The 26,264-nt window shown below is 46.2% G+C and overlaps 1 protein-coding gene across 1 annotated transcript in view; it reads left to right on the forward strand.

The window, feature by feature from the left end:
* SCARA5 (scavenger receptor class A member 5) overlaps positions 1-18,368 on the forward strand; it is a 121,802-nt gene extending 103,434 nt beyond the window's left edge. The window contains exons 8-9 of the mRNA XM_039217375.1: positions 6,910-7,104; positions 16,221-18,368. Coding sequence (XP_039073306.1) covers positions 6,910-7,104; positions 16,221-16,357 — 332 coding nt within the window. The 3' untranslated portion in view covers positions 16,358-18,368. The remainder of the gene's footprint in view (positions 1-6,909; positions 7,105-16,220) is intronic.
* Positions 18,369-26,264: the final 7,896 nt, after the last annotated feature.

Genomic DNA, 26,264 nt, shown 5'->3' on the forward strand with positions numbered 1-26,264 from the left:
AATCAAGAGTCAGATGCTTGACTGATTAAGCCACCTAAGCACCCTGATGTGAACTTTTTAAAAGGGACTCTTCTCTGTCTGTTTCTCTGTATAGAAGGGGAATACCTCTGACCCCAAAGCATGGGTAGCAGGACAAAAAGAAACAGGCTTAACCCTGTAAGCAACTGGATGTCACTGCTTTGGGGAGTTCTAGGAGAAGTTTTGCCCAAGATTTAGTGGGTCAGGGATTGGGACAAGCTGCCAAGTGAGAAAACTCTCCAGGGCAGCCTCCAGGCTTTTGAGGAGGAGAAGTTCCTTGGTATTTCCCTTAACCCCGGATCTTGCAGATCTCTTTTTGCAAAGGGCTGGGTGGGGGCCAGCCTTGTGGTCACTACGGCTCTGTCCACTTGTAAACCATGAGTACATGTCCAGGTAGATTCCAGTCTGCAGGGTAGGAACCGCAGAACAAGAGAACGAGTTTCATATTCTCTCTACCTGGAAGGTTCCCTTTATGAATCAAAATCTGATATCCACATGAGGAATGGTGGAGAGCAGGGTTTTCTGCAAAGTTGCTGATTTTCTTATTGCTTGGGAAGGATTTTCCAGGCCTCACTGAGGCCGGATGCAAAGAAAAAGGTAAAGGGACCTGTCAGACAGTGCAATGGTGGCTGTTAAGGGAAGTCACATATGGTTGCAAAAGCCTGAAGTCATCATGATCACTCATTGTTTGTATTAAAAATTTTAAATGTTCATTTAGTTTTGAGAGAGAGAGGCAGAGTGTGAGTGGGGGAGGGGCAGAGAGAGAGGGAGACACAGAATCTGAAGCAGGCTCCAGGCTCTGAGCTGTCAGCACAGAGCCCAACGCGGGGCTCAAACTCACGAACTGTGAGATCATGACCTGAGCTGAAGTCAGACGCTTAACTTACTGAGCCACCCAGATGCCCCTTATCATGAGCACTCTTGCCCTCTGCCCTCAAACTGGGCCATTCTCTCTTTTTATTGGCCTAAGAATGCCCAAGTTGTATGCAGTCCAAAATCTTTGCCTGCCATTTTCCTTTCCTGTCATGCAGAGAGTCATCTCCTTGACCTCAAGTGGCCCCACACCCTCCTTGGGGACCACTCTGAGCGGGTGTCTGAGGAAGAAGCTCCCTGGACTTACAAGAAGTGTCCTGAGGGGGTTACAAACCAGGCTGAAGCTGCCTCTCAGGGACCACATCTGCTCATGTGGGGGATGACACATCTGTGGCATGAGAGTGTTTCTGAGTGGTGGCTGGTTGCTTGGTGGGAAAGCTTTGCCTGGGGCAGAAACTGCTGGGAAAAGCAGAGTTCAAACCCTCTGACCACAGAAACCCAAATCTTTTACCAAGTCATGACGTCCTTCCCAGGCCAGGGAGGGGGTCACTGTTGCAGTCATTTAGTGATTCCACAAGTGCATGCTGTGAGGTGGTATCATTGCCCAGGCCCAAGGCGATGCCTGCCTGTGCCCTCCCCGACAGCTCTAGCAGAAGACCAAAGATACTGTTCATGGACCAACCCAAGTCCCTGCACTGGGGCAGTGTGTATCATAATCAGATCAAACCTCAGCTTCTGGTTTTCCCAAAGGAATTATCCACGGAGGTGAGCTTTTATTACAGGAAAGAAAAGGATGCAAAAATTAGCCTTAGTGCTAAGTTCTGTAAGGACTTGAACAGAATGTGCCATGTCGTTTGGATGAGTCCAGGGGAGGTAATGTGGAGTTCAGCATCATTTTCATTCTTTTGGGGAATGCAGCATCCCATGGGCAGGTGATGGGCAGGTGACTGAGTTCTGCCTCCATTGTGAGGAAAAACCCTAAATCTGAAGGATCTGGGAACAAGTTATAAGGAACAGGTTCCAATACTCAATGAGCCAACGTAGAGTCCAGGGGTGGGGTAGTCCTGGGGGCCACAACATTGCTTGGTTTATAAGGATCATGGGGCATAGACTGGAGAGACATCCTTGAAACTGATGTTCTGAGTCTCAAAATTATGGTTAACATACGTGTGCAATTTTTTGAAGTTGTCCTGTTTCCAAATATTCTTTTGTCACTTCCATATACATTGAAGCCTTCTGGGAATTCCAATATTTCAGCATCCAGATGACATTTTCCAGATTTCTTCTAGTACTTACCATAATCATATGACCACAACCCTATTTTCTCGTTTGGAACGTTATGGTCATTGCACCAGTAACCTAGTCTTGGTGTCCAGAACCCAGGACCATCCCACCAAAAGAAGCCATCAGGGAATGAGTTAGTAGAAGAGGATATAATGTAATAAAGAGGGGAGTTGGAACTGTGGGATGCCCTGAAGGCAGATTCTCCAGACTCATACCAAAGCCCTAGGTTCTGAAGAACTATGTCCAATTCAGAGGACCTGCCCATCTGGGTCTGTATTATCTGAATTCATTCATTCATGCCTTCATTTTACACAGCTTGAGCATGTTGGTGTATAAGCACTGTATAGGCCATGTGATCTGTTCCTGGAATGCTCACAGTGTCCTAAGATGATAGATAGGCAATTAGTAGATGAAGTGATAAATACATCCATAGAAGAGAACCTGGCCAGGTGTGGGGGATTAAGGGAGGCCTTTTGGGAGATGGGACATGTACGCTGAGATTTAAAGGACAAGAAAAGCTAAGGCAGGAGTACATAGAGGGTTTTTTGAGATGGGGAAATCCATGTACTCCCCTGGTTCATTCAGGTCTTTCCTCAAGGCCTTCCTTATTCCCTCCCATCCAAGGTGGTACCTCCCTTCACTCTCTATTCTCTTCTTTGTCTCTTTCTCTCTCCAAGATGCAACTTTCCCTCACACTCCACCCACTTTCTTGTCTCTCTCTCTCTTTAAAATAGCACCTTCCCTCATTCTTCATTCCCTTCCAGGTCTCTCTCCAAGATGGCACTTCTCTCAGTCTCCATTCCCTTCCTTGTTTTCCTGTCCAAGATGGCACCTTCTCTCACTCTTCATTCACTTTTTGTCTCCTCACTCAAGATGGCACCTCCCCTCACTCTACACTTCCTTCCTTGTCCACCCATTCAAGATGGCATACCCCTCACTCTGCATTTCCTTCCTTGTTGCCCTATTCAAAATGGCATCTCCCTTCACTCTCCATTTCCTTCCTTGTCTTTCTGTCCAAGCTGACACCTCCCCTCACTCTTCTTTCCCTTCCTTTTTTCATAATCCAAGATTACACCTCCTCTCATTCTCTGTTCCCTTACTGTGCTTCTGTTCCTGTCTCTGCACTTATCATTAGTTGGCCATACTTACATTTTTTTCCCTAGATTCATTGCTAGTCTCTCCACTAAAATGCCAGTCTCTGAGGGCAGAGACTTTGTTCATGGATGTATCCATAGCTCCTAGAACAGGACCAGGCCTCTACCAAATGGTCAGTCACTTATTTTGCTAAACAAAGACATGAATAAAGAGCGTTCAGACTGGCCAGAGCAGAGAGGATATGGGGGAATCTCTGAACGTCAGCCCTGGCTTCTTGTGTCGCACCCAGCCTCTTCCTATTATTTTGACCTGACACCCTGAACTCTGCCTGGCCCACTCTGGGACCCACAATATTCTCCTGTCACTTCTCTCTCTACTTAAAACCCCACACTGAGGCTTCTGTTGGAGGCTGGCCTGGCGTGGCCCACTGCCACTATGACAGAGTGCTGACAGAGGCGAGACAGGTCTGTGAGAAATCAGGGTTGACATCTCAGCTTTGGCCAACCCACCCGGGGCAAGCCCCCAGCCAGGGGCCAGGGCTCATTTGCTGCTTCTGGCTCTAGGTTAGCTTGTCATTACCGCTCCCTGGGGGGTTTCTCTGTTTCAGACCCAGTCTCTGCCTTCCAGCTTTGATGGCTTCCTTCTCCAGGATTCCTGTGTTCTCTTGCTCATCCTCAGCCCTTTTTGACAGTCTGGTATGGGCTTGTGTTTTCAGCAAAACCAAATGGGGAAAGTGGTCAGTGATGAAGAATGAGTAGAAAATGGCATTAGGCATTTCAAGAAGCCTTTCAAAGCCCTCCATCTGTGATCCTTCAGTGCCTTGGGAATGGTGTGGTTTCCTGGTGACTTCTTCGGTTCCCCGGTGCAGAATATCCTGGGGTTTCTCCAGCCCAGGCAGCACATAACAGACACATGGCCAATTCTAACTCCTCTCCTTTCTCATGTTGTACAAATGTGGGATTTATCAATCCTGCCCTCTCCTTCAGGGGCCTATGAAGGTCACAATCATTGGATGGGGGAGTCCCCCAGACCACCTGGCCAAAAAGAGAAAAAAAAAAAAATGGCCCAAGGATGCAGTACTTACTGAGAACAGAACTTGATTAGGTTTTCTCTTTGGCAGTTCACATAAGGATCTTTCTCCATCATTTCACTCACTTGTCACCATTTCACAGTATAGTGACTTTACTACCACCCTACATGCCCCAGGTGGCTTCCGGCTGCAAAAAAAGAGACATCTTTGACTTCTTCCCTGGCTTTGGTATCACTGAACACCGGAGCTGGAAAAAAACCTTACAGATCATCTAGTCCTGTTAATCCCAAACGTCAGTCAACATACATGTATTCCCTTGAAATCATGTGGGACACTTGTAAAAAAAAAAAAAAAAAAAAAAATACAAACCCCTGACTCCTGCTACCAAGATTCTGATCCAGTAGGGTCCGAGAGGGCCCAGGAATCTGTATTTCACAGGCATTCCAAATGATTTTGATGTGTGGCCAGATTTAAGACCCAGTGACCCTTCCAATGTATTGTCAAATAAGAAAGTTCTGGTCTCCAAGGAGTGAAGATCATCACCCCGTCCCCAGAGTGGAGGGCAGGCAGGATGACAAAAAGGACCTTGGAAAACACATCAGAAGGGGCAGTGTGGGTGGCTCGGTAGGTTAAGCGTATGACTTCAGCTCAGGTCATGATCTCACAGTCCCTGAGTTCAGGCCCTGAGCTGGGCTCTGTGCTCACAGTGTAAAGCCTGCTTGGGATTCTCTCTTTCTCTCTACTCTCCAACTCTCGCCCTTTCTCTTTCTCTTGGGATAAATGAGTGAGCTTAAAAAAGAAGACACATCAGGAGGCCCAAGCTCCCACTCTAGCTCTGACAATTAACAGTGTATATGGCCTGACACTGACTTTCCAGCCAAACCCTGGCTTTGAGATGGTTATAAGGCTTATTTCAGCTATTCCAGTGCTCTTTGAGTCCCCAAAATATCCCCTTGGAGAAATAACGCAATGCTTTTAATGCAAAGGGATGAATCTTCATTCGTTCATCCGTGGAGCACATTTACTGTTCATTTCCTAGAGCCAGGCTCTGTGGTAAATAGTTTATAGATGAATGTAATAGTTTTAGCCTTAGAAAAGAAGGGGTGACCTAGGATTTTCTGAGTGTGCAGGGTGCCAGGCATCATGCTCAGAGCCTTATACAGATGACTTCATTTAGGCTGCACAGTAGCCCTATGTGTTATCCCATGTCACAGTTGAGGAAATACCCTCAGAGAGGCTATGAGTGTTTCAGGTAGACCGAAGAGCCTTCTATGTGCCAGGCACTGTTCTAAGTTCTTCGTGTCTTGCCATATCTCACTGATCCCCTGACACACAATTTCACATCACTGAAATCTGGAAGCATCTAGTCATTGACATAATTTGCCACTGTCACTGGCAGAACTCTTTCCTTCTTAGTAGCGTATGTAGTAGTGATGTGCCTTATAAAAAGTGGCATCTCAGATTTGATGAACTACTATCTCCCACTTACAGATAGTGAGCAGCAGAGACAAAATCTGCACCCAGGCCTGCCTGGCCTCACACTCTCATGCTTACAGCCCCAGGGGGAGATGGGCTTGAATGATGAGGCTCAGGGCTGAGACGCTTGCCAGGGAGCTCCTCACCTACTGTGCTGCACAGCCGGGCACCTGCTCAGAGAGTCTGCATCTTCCCTTGGTTTTCTCTGTTCCGCCTTCCCCCTCTGCCCTGGTAGGCATGAGTGCTGGTCACCAGGTCCCAAGACGTGGAAGAAAATCCAGCAATCACATTACTTGGGTATTTACCCAAATGAGTTAAAAACTTACATCCACACAAAAACCTGCCCAGGAGTGTTTCTAGCAGCTTTATTCATAATTGCCAAGACGTGGAAGCACATGTCCTTCCGTTGGTGAATGGATAAATAAACTGTGGCACATCCAGACAATGGAATATTATCCACTGCTCTAAAGAAGTGAGCTATCAGGCCACAAAAAGACACACAGGAACCTTAAATGCATATCACTAGGTAAAAGAAGCCAATCTGAAAGGGCTGCATACTATGTGGCACCACCTGTATGACATTCTGGGAAAGCAAAGCTATGGCGACAGTAAAAAGATCATTTGGTCACCAGGGATCAGCAGCTGGGAAGTGAGAAGGATGAATTGGTGGAGCACAGGGGATTTTTAGGAGAATGAAACTACTCTGTATGATACCGTAATGGTAGATACATGTCAGTATACATTTGCCTGAACCCATAGGATGTACACAAAGTAGGAACCCTAAGGTAGACCGTGGACTCTGTGTGATTGTGATGCAGACGTGTGGGTTCATCTTGTAACAAGTGCACCACTCTGGTGTGGGATGTCCACACTGTGGGGAGGCTGGACTTGTGTAGGGACAAAAGGTGTATGGGAAATGTTTATGCCTTCCTCTCAATTTTTCTGGAACTTAAAAACTGCTCTGAAAAAAAAAATGAAATCTATTAAAAGAAAAAAAAAAAAAGTGGAGAGAAGCCAGCTGGCTGATAAAGGGCAGTGAGACACCAGGGTTTCTGTGGGTCATGGTCTTGGTCCCCTGTTCCTGGGGGGGCGAGGGGGGGGGCAGGGTAGAGGAACGTCGGGGCGGGCCTGGGGCGTGTCCAGAGCACAGTAATGACTGCAGGCTGTCCCCCACCCCGTCCCCGCCTCGGCAGGGAGCGTGGAGGCTGTGATGATCCGGCTGGTGAATGGCTCCGGCCCTCACGAGGGCCGAGTGGAGGTGTACCACGAGCGGCGCTGGGGCACGGTGTGTGACGACGGCTGGGACAAGAAGGACGGGGACGTGGTGTGCCGCATGCTGGGCTTCCGTGGTGTGGAGGAGGTGTACCGGACAGCTCGATTTGGTCAAGGTAAGTGCGGCTTACGGGCCCCCAGGCAAGGAGCTATGCCCTCACGCAGTTCTGATTATTAGAACATTCGTCCTTTCCTTGAATTGACTTCGTTTTATTTCTTCTGTCCTGTCACATTCCCCTGCAGGCCCTCATTCGCAGCCCTGCGTCTCAGGCACAGATTTAAACCTGCTCCCACTTAATTTTAGTACATTCTTTTTTAACTTTATTTCTTTATTTTGAGAGACGCGTGTGCAAGCAGGAGAAGAGTGGAGAGAGGCGGAGAGAGAGAATGCCAGCAGGCTCCACGTATCAGCGCAGAGCCCTAGGTGGAGCTCCAACTCCCAAACCTGGAGAACATGACTTGAGCTGAAATCAAGAGTCAGATGCTTAAGCCACTAAGCCGCCCAGGCACCCCTATTACATTTTCGTTAGGAAGCACAGTGAGTGCTGAACACTTTTATAGCACCCATTGTGCGCCAGGCTCAGTTCTAAACACATTACAAATACTCCCTCACTTAATCCTTACAACACCTAGGAAGTAGATACAGAGATCACCCCTGCATTCTAGATGAGGAAACAGAGGCACAGAGGGGTTGACTAACTTGCACAAGGTCACACGGCTACCAAATGACAGAGCCTGGTTTCCCTTAGAGGCCAGCAGATGGCTTAGGAGGCCAGGCTCTTACCCATGCTGCTGGCTGTCCCTGCCCCTCTCTGAGTCCTTTCTTCTTCAGATGAATATCCCTGATTACTCCATCTTGTCTTCATGTGACAGGATTTCTCAAAGTCTTCACCATTTTGTTGCTTTCTTTTCAACATGCTCAGGCATATCTCCCTTCCTAAGGATGCTACAAAACACTTGGAGGGTGGGGTGCAGATAGAGGTTTTGAACCATCCACCTCTCTCCTGCTTTGAGGACAGTTCTGCCCCAGCTCCAGTTACCGTCCATGGCACTGAGTCTGTCCTACAGGTTAGCTCTCTGTATTAGTCCGCTCAGCCACTGAGCGGACCTGTGGGACTTAAACAACAGAAATTTATTTTCTCACAGTTCCAGAGACTGTAAAGTCCACAGTCAAGGTGTTGGCAGGTTTGGTGTCTCCTGAGGTCTCTCTCCTCAGCTTGTAGGCGGTCGTCTTCTCTCTGTGTCTCCACATGGTCTTCCCTCTGTGTGGTGCCTGTGTCTCCTCTTCCTAAAAGGACATAGTCATATTGGATAGCACACCAATGACCTTATTTTACCTTAGTCGCCTCTTTAAGCAACTGACTCCAAACACAGTCACATTCTCAAGGCCTGGGGTTAGGACTTCAACATAGTAATTTGAGGAGACACAGCTCAGCGCATAACACTCTCTAGATCCTGGCATACTTGCTGTGACCACCACCTACTACACACAAACTGGGACCACTTTTTTTTTTAACATTTATTTATTTTTGAGAGACAGAGGGAGACAGAGTGTGAGCAGGGGAGGGGCAGAGAGAGAGAGAGAGAGAGAGACATACAATCTGAAGCAGGCTCCAGGCTCTCAGCTGTCAGCACAGAGCCTGACGTGAGGCTTGAACTCACAAACTGCGAGATCATGACCTGAGCCAAAGTCAGCCACTTAACCGACTGGGTCACCCAGGTGCTCCAAACAGGGACCACTTACTACTCACCTACTGACATGCACTAAACATCTGTAGCACCACACACTCTTTCACACTCAAGTATAAACACTCACATCCACACATGCTTTTTCCTCCATCAGACCTTGCACTCGAAGAAACCTGTGTTGACCTACAACTAAAAAACAGTCCCACATGCACAAACCCAGTACTCCCACGCCCTCGTGAGAGAGCGCTGACCCGTGGCTATGTGATCTTGTTTCTTGTCTAAGATGCTAGGTCTTGGCGTCCCCGTCTGTAACTTAAAAGGGCTTTCAGACTCTGATATGCCTTCCAGACTGAGCTCCCTGGGATTAGAAATGCGCCCATTCACCTGTCAAGAGGACCCAAGTTCTGACAGGTGTAGGGAGGGATTTGGACTGATGCACTACACCCTCAGTTTCCAGGTCCCCCTTGTGACCTGTGGAGGAATAGCTAGCTCCGCTGTGGGGGCTCCTTGTATCATGGAGTAGAGCCAGGCATGTTTGCTGACTTTCCTGGTGCTATGGCTGTCTGATCCACCAGGCTCAGTGGCTAAAGGGACTCATGGTATGGCATGAGAGGAGGGGCCAGCACATCCTCTCCAGATAGGGAAATGGAGCCAGGTCACATCCAGACTGGCCAGGACACCTCCACTCCTCTGATCATCCCCACCAGAGGCTGTTGTAACTCATGTTCAGAATCTCAGCCCTTAGAACCCCAGTCACTGTTATAGACTGACAGTTTGTGTCTCCCCCAATTTCATATATTAAAATCCTAACCTCCAATGTGAGGGATTAGGAGTTGGGGGTCTCTGGGAGGTGACTAGGTTATGACAGCGGAGCCCTCATTATAGGACTAGTGATCTTATAAAAGGGATCCCAGAGAGTTCCGTCTTCCTCTTTCCCTGAGGATGCAAGGGAAGTCTGTAGTCTCCAACCCAAAAGAGAGCTGCCCTCAGAGGCTGACCATGCTGGCACCTGACCTTGGACTTCCAGCCTCCAGGACTGACAGAAATAAATGTCTGTTGTTTACAAGCCACTCAGTCAATGGCACTTTGTTAGAGAAGTCTGAGCAGACTTAGACGATCCCGCTGACAGAAATTGACGGGCTGAAATCTGTTGTGACAGCTGGCAGAGAGCAGCTGACCAGCCCCACCCATCCTGGCCCCTCTACCGAAAGGCCAAAGCGCGTGGGGAGTTCAGAGAGTCCAGCTCCTCGGAGGACAGCCCACCAGGAGAGCACTTTCCTCCCACTTAATGCTTTGGGCTGGATTTCAGCCTGTTTTCTTCAAGGAAAACGCCATCCCTGTTTACATGAGGAGCCAGAACTGTAGGAATAGGCCTTGCTATTCCATTCTCAGCTCCAGTGAGGACTCCTGCCTACTAAGTGGAAGTAAAACCTTGTGGGAGAAAACGCAGAAACTCTTGGGGCTCAGTTGGTTAAGTGGCTGCCTTCCGCTCAGGTCATGATCTCAGGGTTTGTGGGTTCAAGCCCCACATCAGGCTCTGTGCTGTCCATATGGAACCTGCTTTAGATTCTCTGTCCACCTTTCTCTCTGCCCCTCCCCCACTGTTCCTCTCTCTCTCTCTCTCTCAAAAGTTAAAAAAAATATATTAAAAAAAAAAACAGTAGCTAGGGGCACCTGGGTGGCTCAGTCGGTTAAGTTCCGACTTCAAGTTCATGTCATGATCTTGCAGTTTGTGAGTTTGAGCCCTGTGTCAAGCTCTGTGCTAACAGCTCAGAGCCTGGAGCCTGCTTCAGATTCTGTGTCTCCCTCTCTCCTGCCACTCCCCAGTTCATGCTCTGTCTCTCTCTATCTCTCAAAAACAAAATAAAAAACATTAAAAAATTTTAAAAAACAAACTGTTTTAGAGAAAACAAAAGAAATCATTTGAATGTCATGGGTGGTATTAGTCCCACACTGACTCTGTGGCCTCTTTCATTCACCCTTGATTTTTGTATCATGTGACATGTGGTATAGCTCTGAAATCGCCACTTGAAACCAGTCAGTGGAAAGCCAGGCTCACTCTCCCCTACGTATCACATCTGCCCTGTTATTTCCCCATCGCGGTCCAGTAACTTATGTCGTGTGATATTCGAGACCTGGACAGATCGGCGAGCCAGGTGTTATTAATGGGTTCACGGAGGGTACGGGAAGGAGCTGACCCAGCTGAAGCTCATTTGAGCCCTTTCTCCTAAGCCAGGCTGAACTGCCCGCTTTCCTCAGGCATCGGTGGGCACTGGGCAGGGTTGAGTAAACCTAGTCCCCACCCTCAACACATTCAGTGTAGAGGGAAGGCAGGCATGTTTTTCAATTCTAAACAGCATGGTGAGGGCACTCACGTCCTGGTGGCCGTGGGCGCAGAGGGCAGGGGATGCCGTCTCTCCTGGAGCAGTGGGACCGTACATCAGATCTACCCTCTGACCACAGCCTCCTTCCCCACCAGGGCCCCCACACCTAGTCCCAGGCCGCCCATCCCCAGCCTCAATCTCCCAAGCCCCGGCCCCTCCCTCCAGGGCTTGGCTTCTCTCTGCACCCAGCCAGCCAGGATTGCAAGCCTGTCCCCATCCAGCTCTCTCCCACTCCTCACACCTCATCTGGCAGGTCCCTGGGTCCTACAGTGTTTGCTCTCTGCCATCCTTTGTATCCGCCCCTTTATTCCCCCTGCTCTTGCCTTAGTCACCCAGGCAGGGTAGAGCAGTGGTCAGGAGGCTGTGGGTCAAACCCAAGTTAGAATCCCAGATCTGCCGCTTGTAGCCAGTGACCTGGAGTAGATTCTGTAGCCTCCCCTCACTTCAGCCTTTCCGCTGCCAAGGGCTAATGGCAAACACTACAGGAGATCATGCATGTTGGGCAGTAAGCATGGTGTGGGCCCCGTAGTGCACACTTCTCTGCCAGGGCTCTTTCTGAAATGAGACCCTTCCTACTCTGCCTCCCACCCTCCTTCTCAGCCTTCCGCCACTCGCATCCCCTTGTGTTCTCTGAACTCCTGTGGCTGTTTCGTGTCTCCATATCTTCTCGTGCTCCATCTGGGATGCCCTTCATCTAGCTAACTCCTATTCAGCTTTTCAAGTCAGCCCAAGTATCAGCTCCTGAGGAGAGCTTTGCTGGCCACCTCCATTCCCACCCCACCGGTGCCCTAGGATGTCAGTGCCCCTACTCAGAGCTACTCTGGTGCCACGTCTCTATCATGACACATCTCACACCCTCCTGAGTTCTGATGCATGTGTAAACACCTTTGCGCACAAGGCTTTACCTTCACAGTTCCCAAACCCAGGACTCCACCTGGGACATACTAGCATAAATGGATAAATGCTAGAGGGAAGGGAAGAAAGGGGGGGAGAAGGGAGGGAGGAAAGAAGGAAAGAAGGAACTTCTGTGCCTGCCTAATCCAAGTCCTCCCGCGCAGGACACAAGACACTGCCACTCCCTGGCGTCTCTCTTGGGGGGTCTGGCACCATAAAATTTTCCCTGGACAGGGCTCAATAATCAAATTATCAGTTTCTCTGGGAAAAAGCAAGGAAAGAGTCACATGGAAGAGACTTATAGGTGTTTTTTTTTTGTTTTTTTTTTTTTAAATTGGTCCAAGATCTGTTGGAGAAGGAGCAAATGCAGACAGAGCAGATGGAGGTTGATGGCTGGAATGAGTTCCAGGTGGGCAGCCCAGCTGGGAGATAGCCTCTGCAGAGCAGAGAAAATCTTACTGTGAGACACGTAGACAGAAGGGGTGAGGATGGGTACAAATGCAGACAGACTTGTAGGTGGGAGTACAAGGGATGGAACTGGGGGTGTTTGCTTCTAATCATATCATCACCAGTGTCTGCCCCTTTTCTCTACGATAAAATCTGAATACCGGGAGATGGCTTTGTGCACGGATCAACAAACAGGGCTAGGGAGTAAATATTTTAGGCTTTATGGGCAAATAGTTTCTCTCCCTACTCAACTCTGCACCAGTAGCATGAAAGCAACCATAGACAAAACATAACCAAACAGTGGGGCTGTGCTTCAACAGAATTTTGTTTACAAAAGCAGACAGTGGGTCCACTGGCCCTCGGCACACCACCCCCGACCTAGCATCCGTGCTGTATACTGTGTACCCGTGAGGAGCAAGTACTGGCCTGGCTGCACGTCGGAGGCCTGGGTCATGGTCTCATGCCCTTAGTCGTTAGGCAACAAGTCACTTCATCTTTCTGGGGCCTCAGTTTTCCCAAATCTTAAATATCTATTTGATAGCTGTACCGGCTGCCTCTGTGTACAGCTCCAATGGGAGCCTGGAGGATTCAGTGCGACTTTTCCCTTCTATTAATATTACTCCAAATAAACATGGAGAAATTCAAATGTTAGCTCTGTGAGGCAGAGATTTCTGTTGCTGTTTCCTCACTCTTTGTTCGTTGATGTTATCCAAACACCTGGGATAGTGCTGAGCATGGAGAAGCCCTCAAATGCATGTTGAAGGAAGGAAGGAAGGAATGAGGAGGGTAGAATAAAATCTCCACTTACTCATTCCAACAACATCACCTTCAAACAGCCCCTAGTGTCTCACTGTCAGAAGACCTGGCCTCTGGTCCCGATTTTGCCTCCTCGAGATAAAAATGTGACCCTGTTGCTTCCCTTTTCTGATCTGAACAGTGGTACTTAGATATCACGGGGCTTAGTTAGGGAGCTTGAAGAGCTAGCTGCATGGAAGGAGTCATCTAGAGAAGGGCTTCTCAGACTTGAGCACGCACACAAATCGTGGAGGTCTTTCTTGAAACACACATTCTGATTCAAGTCTGGGTGGACACCGGACTCTGCATTTCTAACAAGCCCCCAGGTCATGTTGACGCTCCTGGTCTTGGGGCCACACTTTGAGGACGCGGACATCAGTTCTAAAGCTAAAGTGATGATGGGTACATAGAATTGGGAATTCTAGGCTCTTTGACACGGCGAGTGGCAGGAATGGTTCACGGGTTAACTGGCCCTTCAGCGATGCCCTGCGCTGCTGTAATACTGCAGATACCCAGCGCCACTGATCTGATGACCCTGTTCTCATTTTATTAGCTCCTCCACCACAAAACAATAGCCAGAATTCCCTGGCTAAACACCAACCAGAGTTTGGAGTTTCATGATCCTGTATGCACATTTGGGCTTGTTACCTTGGGCCTGTTCTGTATTTGTCAGTTTCCTTCATTTACTTCTTTATTTGTTTTGGGTGTGACTAATCCCCCAGAGCTCTTGGGCCTGCAGGCTTTTCCTGGGTAATTTGTAAACTGATGTGTTTTCCAGAAGACATTTAATCTGCAAATTATTGCTCGGCCTCAAAGGTCTTATTGTGTAAGAGGCACAGGGTATCCGGCCAGGGAAGAGGCTCTTGTGAAGAAACAACAGCCAAGACAGCGGAAGGAGGCCTCTCCTCCCAGCTCTGTCCCTGAATTCACTGCTCGGCAATCCCATGACAACAGATGCTGAGGATCTCTGCGTAACGAAATTATGTCTAAACCACATAGCTCATGCGGTAGATTTTGTGGGCAGTAAAATGGTTTAGATAACATCCTTTGTAGAGAGATTTCTCCTATGCAGTTCAAGATGGAGTGACGGTTTCAAGGTTTTTATAGTCATCCCAACAATTTCTCCACAAGGAGAGGTTATCTGGATACTGAGAGATAGAGCTGAAAGGATACAGGGCTACTAGGATCAGGGCACGGTGCCAATCCCTGAGCTACATTTTTATAGGGCTTGGGTAGATTTCAAAGCCCTTTAAAAATGAGGAACAGGGGCACCTCAGTGACTCAGTCAGTTGAGCATCCAACTTCAGCTCAGGTCATAATCTCATGGTTCATGGGTTTGAGCCCCACATCAGGCTCGCTGCTGTCTGTGTGGAGCCTGCTTGGGATCTTCTCTCCTTCTCGCTCTGCTTCTCCCCGGCTTTCTCTCTCTCTCTCTCTCTTTCTCTCTCTCTCTCAAAAATAAAATAAATATCTAAGAAAAGAAAAATCAGAAACAATTTATTACCTCCTCTGACTTGATCAGGTTGACAGAGCTAATTTATTAAATTATGACCTTGAACCCATGCTTTTTGGTGCCAATTCGTAGACCTAAGAAGCTAAGGTACTGGAGTGACCATCAGTCCTGGTTCATCCAGCATGTACCTGATTTTAGCACCAACGTTCTCACATCCTGGGAACCCCCTCCCAGCTTTAAAACTGAAATGGTCCCCCAGGTGGGGCTGAGATTTGAATCAAGATTTGTCCTACTTATTGTAAAGCCCTACTTCTTCTGCTACATCAGTGCTTCTCAAATTGCAGTGCATAACCTCTTGGTTAAAACGTAGATTCTGGTTCAGTAGTCCTAGGTGGGATCCAGAAGTTCTGCATTTCTTTTTTTTTTTTTTAATTTTTTAATGTTTTTATTAATTTCTGAGAGAGAGAGAGAGAGAGAGAGAGAGAGTGAGCAGGGGAGGGTCAGAGAGAGAGGGAGATACAGAATCTGAAGCAGGCTCCAGGCTCTGAGCTGTCAGCAGAGAGCCCGACGAGGGGCTCAAACTCACAAACTGCAAGATCATGACCTGAGCCAAAGTGAGCCGCTTAACCAACTGAGCCACCCAGGCACCACCGAAGTTCTGCATTTCTAATCATCTCTGGGTAATGCTGATGCAGACAGTCCAGGATCACACTTTGAGTAAACAGGCTCTAAGCCACTGTTTCTGTGAGTATCCTAAAGCTCAGTCATGCTTCCAGAGGGCTCCCACCATCTGGGGTGTGTCATGGCCATCTGCACAAGACAGCACACCAGAACCATGGGTGATGGTCATGCCAGTTGATCAGTGGGGGCTTGTTAAATATATGATATACAAATATGGCTATAATGTTAAATTCTGGGGTCTCCTGTCATTCTAGCACCACTGTTTAGAGCTTGTAGAGTGGAACCATCTGCTTTAAATTTCAAAAGATTGGAGGTCATGTTGGCATAGACATACTTGGTTCTAGGGCACTGGATCTGTCAAATCCAGGATCTGTCTGACATTGTCCCTCAGTTTAGGCCATGCTTGAGTACTCATCAACAAAGACTGCAAGAGATTATATCTCAAATGCTATGAGGTGTCTCCTATAAAGTGTGGGCCAAGACCAACTTGGACTTGAGTTTCAGACTCTGCCACTTACAAGTTGAGTAGCTGTGCACCAACTGTATCCTGAGCCTGAGGCCTCCATACATAAAATGAGTGTATTAACGTCTATCTCATAGCACCGTGCTGAGAATGGAGGAAGATGCCATGTGTGGAATGTGTACCATGTAGGAGATACCAATAAATGCTGCCATCACCACAATTATTGTTATTCTGCCCTCAAAAAAACTAGAAAATGAGTATTTGGTCTTGGTGGGGTGGAGAGGGCAGGTGGGAACTACTTGATTTGAGAATTTCCAGCAGAGCCCAGGACAGCCTGGTCAAGAACAGACACAGCAATGCTCTGTTTTTCCTCTGTCCTACTCTTCTGCATATCTGCTAAGAAGCCATGTTGGCTTGTCCCCACAGGCACAGGGAGGATTTGGATGGATGATGTCGCCTGCAAGGGCACAGAAGATACCATCTTCCGCTGCAGCTTCTCCAAATGGGGGGTGACAAACTGCGGACATGCTGAAGATGCTGGGGTGACGTGCAACAGACACTGAAAGTGGGCGCAGTCCACAGTCTAGGCCCAGCTGCTGAGCCTCCTTCCTGCATCCCTGGGGCAGGGGCATTGCTCGGACCATGCCTCTGCCCTGCCCAGCCCAGCATCACCCATCCCCCATATCTCTATCCCAGGACCCAGGAGAATGGCCTGTCGTCATTCTCCTCTTGGACATCAGCTCTCGAGTGTAACTCTGGGAACTACTGCCCATCTCTCCCTTCTACCAGGGTTCCTGCAGGTGAAGCCCTGGTCAACTGGATCGTCATTTTGCCCACCCTTTAAGCACCATGCATCAGGACTCAATAGCCATGCTCCCTTTGGTCTGTCAGTTAATTGCTGAGAATATGTTGGCAAGAAATGCAGCTGTGGACATGGGAGGGAGGCACAGTAGGTCATTTACTCTTAGCATAATTCCCTTAGGCCAAGGGTTTTGACATCTTCCTTCCCGGCAAGAGACCATACCAGATGATTCATCCTTCCCTCTCTTTACTCTGCCTCTGTACACCATTTGTTGGTTTGGGGAAGTGACATAGAAGAAGGTCCAGCTGTAGGAATGAGAGGGAAATGCAAGTCACCTGAAGGAGGCAACCTGGCTTTGGAGAAGGGGAGTGAAACTAACATCTATTGAGTGACTCTCATGTGTACTGCATAGTATCTTGGGTGCTGAATTCATTTATCCACTTTGTAGCATTTCTACAAGGCTTGTTAGCTTGGATAAGACCTTACCTCTAGGTAGCACTCAACTGATGCATTCACCTGGCCATTAAGATTGAGAATGACTAAACCATTGTTTCTACCTGCATCCTACTGTGTCTTTCCTAGGCTTGAGCAGGAAGCTCAGGTGCAAGACATGTGGGATTACAAGGTTACCTACTCCAGACCTACAGAGTATAAGATTGGACATGACTGGCTTCCAGGCCAACCAAAAGGAAAGCAGTTTGGAGAGTGACATGGGGACTTGTCTGGGTTCAACTGAGACCAATGTTCAGTCATCTGGTGGTCAGGGTTAAGGACAAGTTACCTATGTCTCAGAGCTGTTTGAAGGTGATGCTATTGAACCTTCCAGGCTTCTTTGGGTGTGTTCCTATGATCAGAACGCATGTCCTTATGGATCTTCTAAACGTGGGAAGAAATGAGGACTTCCTATAACCTCTGGCAGAACAAGGAGCCATGGACCTCTGCTAGTCCTCAATCTAAACCCCTCTCCTAGCAACAGGGAGATCATATTCTTCCTTTGACATGAGGAGGAGGTCAAACCAGGCCATACATATTCTAGGACTAGGGAAGCTACATGGTGGTAAGTGAACACAGACTCCCCTCCCTTGGGGGAGTCACAGACTGAATCAGGCCTTGGACACACAAATCCCTGTCACATGGGGTGAGCATCAGCTTAGCTGGGGAAAGTGACACCTGGGACCCCCCAGGTATAGGACCAACAAAATTCCTGGCTGACAATGAAACCAATATGTGCTATTGGTTGTTCTTTGCTTACAATATGCTTGTTATCCATTAATGTCCTAATGATCAGAGACTCTCCTGATCAATTGCTATGTTTACATAACACGCATGTACTCATGCATCTTTTTCCAGGGCCAATATATGTATGCATATATAAACATAGCACTCTTTACTACATAGCTCAGCACATTGCCAAGTTTGCATTAAAAAGAGAAAATACTAAAGGTGGAATGATGTCACATTGAATGAAATACATTCCAGGTCAGTTCTGGCAAAGAATCCAGCTATCCCAGTGATGAAGACCCACATAACTTTCTTACTTGGTCATTTCATTTTGGAAAACACAAGTCTTATTTTACATCAAATGAAAATCGCAATGATATGTGTTTGAACCTTAACTGAAAAGTCTACTAGTTTACATATTTACTTAAGAGGACATGGAAATAACCATGGATCTGTATTTCAGGGACTAAAGGAAATTAGGCATGGCCTAAAATACATCAGACCTTTTGTAAGAAAGAATTTCAATAAAGCTAAGAACATGTCACTAACAAGCTTTGTGTCACATTCTTTCTCATGAAATTCTTGTGAGCATGAGGAGGACTGGTAAAAACTGGATGGTCTGATCATTTCTCACTGGGGATTGGTAGAAGGGGCAGCTTATAAGAGGCTGCCTTAATACTTCCAGAGCAAAATAAACACAGTGTAGACCAAGAACATGGTGGAACATGATGTCTTAAGCCTTAGGAGGTAACCTAAGGAAGGGGTCCCAGGCCCAGCTTATAAGAGAGTTGCATTTTTATTCAATCAAGGAAAGAACACTTCTCTATTTCCTGACGTCTCCAGAGTTCCTACTTGGGAATGAAACAGTACTTCCTATAATTACCTTCCCTCTGTCATAACCAGAACAGTGTGCTTCACACATAATTTCAAACATTGGACAACATGTGTAACACAAGACTGTGATCCTTGAGGAAATGCAACAAGTGGGTGAGCCTACCCTGGCCTGGGCTCTCCATCCAGCTGTGGCACAGCTGAGGGTAACCCTGAGTCCAGGAATCTCGCTAAGGTGAAGACACAAAGATTGGAGACAGGAGAGACCAAGGTGGCTGGAATTTGCAGAGCATGGTGCTCAAGAGTAGAGAACTATGAAAACTATACAAAGAAAGTTCCAGAAAGGTGCATAGGGTTTCCCTTGAGCTGTCAGCTGAACAATAATCTGTGTGAACCCCACGAGGCCAGCTCGAACAACTTCTGAGAAAAGCACCATTACAAGAGCTCACACAGAGCTGAGAACTATTCAGATTCTCTCTAGCCAGGGTGGGAGAATTACCTAGGGGACTGAAAGTCCTTATTGAAAGCTCTTTTGCCTCTTCTAACGGGGGAGAGGGTGGGAGGAGGGGTGAGCTGGTGGAGAGGGATAAATAACAAAGCCACAGCCAGAACCCCATCTCAGCTGCAAAAAGCTAAGGTTGGAGGGGAAAGACAGGAAAAGGAAGGAAGGGAGAGGGGTGTTCTATGGAGGGTGGAAGGGAGAGCCATTCCAAGAAGAGAAACGCAAGTGATTCACACATTTGACATTTTATAGAAATGTTAGCGTATAGAAATCATATAAAACAGTGTAGCTGGAGAAACTAAGGGGTGCTTACGGTGGAGAGAGTTTTGGGTCTTTTCCACATACCGAGTCTACTACAGTGGCTGGCTTAACGACAGCACGCATAGGCTCCAAAGGTTAGTTCTGACTGGCATTTGAGATGAGGACATTAGTGGTGCCTTACAGACATTAGATGAGGAAGAAAAAGCTGGGCCACTGCCCTTCTCCATGTGGGCGGTTCCTAGTACAGGTGGAGTAAAGCTAAGGATGAGCTACAAAGAAATAATTCCAGAAAAATACAAACAGCTTTAAAACAACAAGTCTCCAGTCTTAGACTCTTCAAGAACTGCTTGAGTTGTAGTCCCAAAGAGCTGATAAAAATTTCCTGGCTCCTTGCCTGGCCCACTTTTCTCTCAGCCCCACCTATGTCCACACTGTGGGTGCTTTCTTACATCCTCTGTTATGTTCTCTACAAGTAGAAGGGTGTGCTGTGGCCTACCAGGGCTCTAGTCAGTGTGACCTTATTCACACTGGGTCTGAAGAAAAGACCTCTCCCTCCTGTGATGGATGGATTCAGGTCAGTTTTAACAGGCACAAGGAATCACCTTTCTTTTTCAGAGGAAACTCATGCTCTACCCACAGAAGAATGGTTTTGACAAAGTCATTGCCCTTCTTTCATTGGCATGTTCATTTAATAAGTATTTACTGTGTGTCTACCATGCTCAAGGCTCTGTACTAGGTACAGGAGACACAGTGTCTAACTCTTGATTTCAGCTCAGATCATGATCTCATGGTTCGTAAGATCGACCCCCATGATGGGCTCTGCACTGACAGCAAAGAGACTGCTTGAGATTCCCTTTCTCCCCCTCTCCCCCTCCTCTGTTTGCACATGCAAGTGCTCTCTCTTGCTCTCAAAAGTAAATAAACTTTAAAAAAAAAGTTATATATAATATTTGCTCATTTTACTAAAATGATGACCATAGCAAACAATATTTGATGAAATGCCCTGTTAAGTACCAACTTCTCTGTGTGTGGCATTCTTCCAAGAATCCCAAGCAGAGAATCCAAAGCTCTGTACCTGTGGTCCTGGGACGTCATACGAGTTTGGCATCCAAAGCCCTTTGTACTTTAATGGCCACTCTCAACGTGTGAGTCAATTATTCATTGTCTCTCAGCCCCAAACCCATCCTAACACCCAGTTCTGTGATACTTAGTGATACTCTGCAAACTGGACTTGTGCTTTGATGGCTCCCTGTTGCGCTCTTCATGTGGGCAGCCCCAGAGGGAGATTGCGAGGCTCAATGACAGAGAAGGGCTTGACCCTGCCTGCTCCTCTCTGCTGCTACAGGGAGAAAGCTATTCCCTCTGTGAGCTTTTCTTGTTTGCTTGAGGTTTCTGTGGGTATCACCCCAGCAAGACATCTTCCCATAGCATCTGAAGCACCCTCCTCTAGCATCAGCTGAATCCAGATTCCAGTTTTCCCAACACTGGTAGAAGCAGCCTCATCACCTCCTCTGAGAGATACCAGCACCAGCCGCCAGTGTCCTGCCCAGGGCTCTATGTGGCAGCTCCTCAGGACCCCTCTCTAAAGTTCCCCCTTTGCTCTCCTGGTTCTCACAGCTGTAGGGAGACTGGTTACTTCCTACATTTGCTTACCACCATGGTCTCCTAGAATGCTCCTTTTGCACATTCAGTTTTCTCACTAACATTTAAAAACATTTTAACATTTATTTATTTTTGAGAGACAGACACAGAGCATGAGTTGGGGAGAGGCAGAGAGAGAGGGAGACACAGAATCTAAAGCAGGCTCCAGGCTCTGAGCTGTCAGCAGAGAGCCCGATGCGGGGCTCGAACCCTCGAACCACAAGATCATGACCTGAGGCAAAATCAGACACTTAACCAACTAAGCCTCCCAGGCGCCCCTCACTAACATTTTTTATAGTGAATTTTCTCTCAAAATTTTATAGTGAATTTTCTCTGGTTTTGCCTTCTGGCTGGATCCTGGCTGATAGAGCAATTGAAGCTTCAAAAATTGTTGCCAGGAACTCCCTCTTTCAAAGATACCCACCAAAGGCCACCATTTCTTCTGACCAAGTCACATTTTTTTAAATGTTTATTTATGTATTTTGAGAGAAAGGGAGAGAACGGGGGAAAAGCAAAGAGAAGAGAGAAAATCCCAAGAAGGCTCCATGCTATCAGCACAGAGCCTGACGTGGGGCTCAATCCTGTCAACCATGAGATCATGACCTGAGCTGAAGTCAAGAGTCAGACACTCAACAGACTGAGCCACTCAGGTGCCCCAAGACCAAGTAATATTTTTAAACTCCTAAAAAAACATGCAAAGAAAAACCAAAGTTTCGAAAAATATCCATAAGTAAAGTTGGCTCACCCCTCATTTAGACTCAAGGAAGTGGAATCAAAATGGAGGAAGTATTTGCAACTTGCAATGGAAACTACCTGCGTCAATAGCCTTAAAACAATGCTGTAGGTTAGTTTTCCCAATTTATAGATAAGGAGAATGGCCTTGAGAGAGAATAGTGACTAACCCAGAGTGACAACCTGTAAGCAGCAATTGGGACTTAGGCTCAGATCTAAACCCAAAGGCATACTACCAGACTAGATGGCATGTGTCCATTCCTTCTCAAAGTAAAGGAAATCAGTGAACTCAAACTGAATACATATGGTACAATTCTAGAACACAGGCAAGTGGGCATTAAACATGAAGAAAGCAGCAGTCTTTGCCTCCAGAAAGCTCTCAATCTAAAGGGAAAGACAAGATAATGCCAATGTGGTATTAATTAGCACAACCCCAGGGAGCGGAAAAAATTGCAATGGGATAAGAACTGACCTTTCCTACGGTTGGTGTTATGAACAGTGATCCTTGGACAACAAACATGTCATTACCAGCCCTTCTTTAGCAGCCAGTAACTGACTCTGCTATGGAATATCAAGAATGTGGAATGTGGTGAGGGAATAAAAGAAAAAGAAAAAATTGAGAGAGGAAAGGAAACTATTTATTTGCCTAATATTTGCCAGGCACTGTGTTGCATGTTTCACTTATTTTGACTTATTTAATCCTTATGGCTACCCTATGAGGAATAAATTATCATCATTCCCATTTTACAGATGTAAAAACTGAAGCCCAGAGGAATTAAGTAACTTGCTTAGTGTCATGTAGCTATTGAGGGGTAGAGTTGAGATTTAAGTTCCTGTCTACACTAAGGCCATGGCCATAGTCTTGAAGACAAGATGTTGGACTGGAGAGATTTAGGAAATGATACTTACGTTTGATGCTTATGGCTCTTAAGGCGAAATGAAAGACAGGAAATGAAAGACGGGAAGTTTATAAACCAAACACCTTGTGCTTCATAGATGTGCCTTGGACACACTGCTGATGCTTACATATTGTTTCTCACAAAGAAAGGAGATAGGCATTCCTTAGCATAAGAAGATTAGATTTATTCTCACCCTGACATTTGTTGTTACCATGTTGGGAGGCAGAAGCCTAGTATGCTTTTCAGTGTTTGGAATGTAGATTAAGAAAGAATTTGGGGCACCTGGGTAGCTCAGTCGGTTAAGCAGCCAACTTCGGCTCAGGTCATGATCTCGCAGCTCGTGAGTTTGAGCCCCGTGTCAGGCTCTGAGCCTGCTCTGGATTCTGTGTCTCTCCCTCTCTCTCTGCTTCTCCCCCACTCGTGCACTGTCTGTCTCTCTCTCAAAAATAAACAAACATTTAAAAAAATTTTTTTTAAATAAAAAAGAAAAGAAAGAATTTGCTGTGGGCAACCTAGGTGGCTCAGTCTGTTAAGCATCAGACTCTTGATTTTGACTTGGGTCATGATCTTGAGGTTTTGAGTTTAAGCCCCACGTCAGGCTTCGTGCTGACAGTGTGGGACCTGCTTGGGATTCTCTCTCTCTTTCCCTATCTCTCTGCCCCTCCTCTCTCTCTCTCTCTCAAAATAAATTAATAAACTTTAAAAAAAAAAGGAAGAATTTGCTGAAAATTCTTACTAATTCCTGTTAGTAAATGAGCAATCTTCTGAACAAGTACATTCAAGGTCATATAGCTACATATTCAAGGTATATAACAAGGGCTCTTTGGACCTCTTCCACCTCATTAATTAACCCTTACCCTTATTTTCTTCTCCTCCCCTCCCAACACTGTATATGTTGTGCCTAATTTATATTAAGGCTAATTTATATTAAGAAACCTGCTTTTAAGTTTCTCAATTTGTGCAATAGCTGGAAATAACACATCCAAATGTTTATTGAACTTTTCCCTTAAGACAGGTACTCTGCTAGGTTCTGGAGACATTACTTATAAAATGCAGTCTGTTCCAGTCGAGTCTCAAATGATTGCAAAAAAAGAGACCCACTCTAATTGGCTCACCTAAAGAAATACGTGCAAGCCACTCACTGCTTGGTATGATCAGCTGTGGCCAAGCTAGAGGAGCCAGTGGGAGACCATGGTCACAGGGTGCAAACTCCTCTGCCTTTGTGTTAGGGTTTTTGGAAAACTCAGATGAAATTTAGATGAAAACTGAAAGGAAATTACAGATAATTTTTTCAATGCCAAAAAGGCATCAAGAACTTGAATCATGCAATGATCTCTAAAGAAATAGAATCTGCAGAAGGGTTAATAGGCAAGCTCTAACAAACCCCAAAGAACAGAGCATGGAAATCTTAGTGCTTCCAGAGAACAGAAAAAGAGAGAACACTCCCTCAACTCATTTGATGAAACTTGAACAAACTTCATGACAAAAACAAGACAAAAATGTCTGAGGAAGGAACAATTATAGGCCAATATCACCCATCAACATAGATGCAAATAGTCCTTTACAATATATTAGTGAATAGAATTCAGCAACATACAAAAAGCATTATATGTCATGCCAAGTTGGAAATATCCTAGGAAGGCAAACTTGGTTTAATGTTAGAAAATGTACTGATGTAATCACCATGTTGACAGATTAAAGGAGAAAAGATGTATGGTTATCTCAATAGATAATAGAAAATTCAATATTTGTTAATAATTAGAACTCTTTGCAAACAAGGATAGATGGGAACTTCTCATAAAGGTATTCTTCAAAAGCCTGTAACACACATTCTTACATGTAAATATCGGCAATTTCTTTCTAAACGTCAAAACCAAGGTAAAAATGTCAGCTGTCTCTGACTTTTCAGCAGTGTGACAGACATCTTAGCCTGCACAGTAAGAAAAGAAGAAATTAAAAGTGTGAGGATTGAAAAGAAAGAAATAAAGCTAAGTATTTGCAGATGATATGGTCTTATAACAGAAAACCCAGAATACGGCTGAATTATTAGAATTTATATAGGAGTTAAATGGAGACAAAAAAAGAGATGTAAACATGCAGTCCTTTATTCTGATTTCTGCTCTTTTGGGTGTATTCTTAATTCTGAAATTAAAAAAAAAAAAAAAAAAAACTGGGGGCACCTGAGTGGCTCAGTCAGTTAAGCGTCTGACTCTTGATTTCGGCTCAGGTCATGATCTCATGGTTCACAGGATTGAGCCCGGCATTGGGCTCTGTGCTGACAGTATGGATGCTGATTGGGATTCTTTCTCTCCTCTCTCTCTGTTCCTCCCCCTACTTGTGTCATCTCTCTCTCTCTCTCTCTCTCTCTCCCTCTCCAAATAAATAAACTGAAAAAATTTAAAAATAAAAAAATGAAAAAGTATAACCCAGTGTTAATATTTAAGCTCTTCAAAATATATGAATAGCAGCAGAATACCCCCATGAAATGTTTAAATAGATGAACTCATCACCAGTAACTTTAGAGCACAGAGTACTGTGTTGGGGCCATGAAGCCCTTAACCATCTAGCCCCAGGCCATCTCTCTAGCTGCATCATGTCCCACCACCCACTCTCCTGCCACCACCCTCACTGTCTACCTGACAGGCCCAACAATATGCCGTTGCCCCTTATAGAGAGAGTTCTGCCCTACTTCTACCCCTTACCTGTCCCCCAGCGACTGCCTATCTACTACTTCTGGGGGAGCCTTCCCTGATCCTCACACTAGAGTATGCCCCTCTACAATCAGCTGCTATGATCCCCTGCTCTTCCCATTCCACATTACTGTTCCCATTTGTCCAGTGTCTAATTCCCTCAGTGGACTGTCAACCCCACGAGGGCAGGACCTGCTTCTCCACTGTGTCATAAGCACCTGCTAGAGGGCCTGACAAATACTGGGTGCTTAATATCTGAGAAAGAAAGGAAGATAGAGACGGAGAAAGAAAAATCTCTTTTCTGCACCAGAGAGAGAAGAAAGAGAACTTGTATATTAGGGGCTGTGTAGAGGGATGGTTGTGGGGAGAAGGAGGTATGGACTTTGCTTTCCAGGGAAATATCTCCATCCCATGGCATTTTAGAATATTATTTCTAAAACTTTTTAATGTTTATTTGTTTTTGAGAGAGACACAGAGTGTGAGCAGGAAAGGGACAGAGAGAGAGGGAGACAGAATCTGAAGCAGGCTCCAGGCTCTAATCTGTCAGCACAGAGTCCAGCGCGGGGCTCAAACTCACAAACTGTGAGATCATGACCTGAACCTAAGTCCGACACTTAACCAACTGAGCCACCCAGGCACCCCTAGAATATTATTATTTCTAAAGTCCACGTTGCCCAGTAGTAGCTTCCCAACCATAGACATAATGGGATCTTCTCTGAAAATTCCATTATCTTTTCAGTTATTACTGCTGAATTGCGTTGCTGGAAAAAAATGTTTGTAGGCAAAAATGTTAAAATTCCAAAATAAACTACCTCAGTGGTGACGGTTTGACATCATTCATTGGTCAGAAATTTGATTGTAATTAGGGGAGGTCACTTAGTAAAATAGAAA

Source organism: Hyaena hyaena, unplaced genomic scaffold (genome assembly GCF_003009895.1).
Source record: "Hyaena hyaena isolate Hyena2069 unplaced genomic scaffold, ASM300989v1 scaffold_682, whole genome shotgun sequence".
Classification (NCBI taxonomy): domain Eukaryota; kingdom Metazoa; phylum Chordata; class Mammalia; order Carnivora; family Hyaenidae; genus Hyaena; species Hyaena hyaena.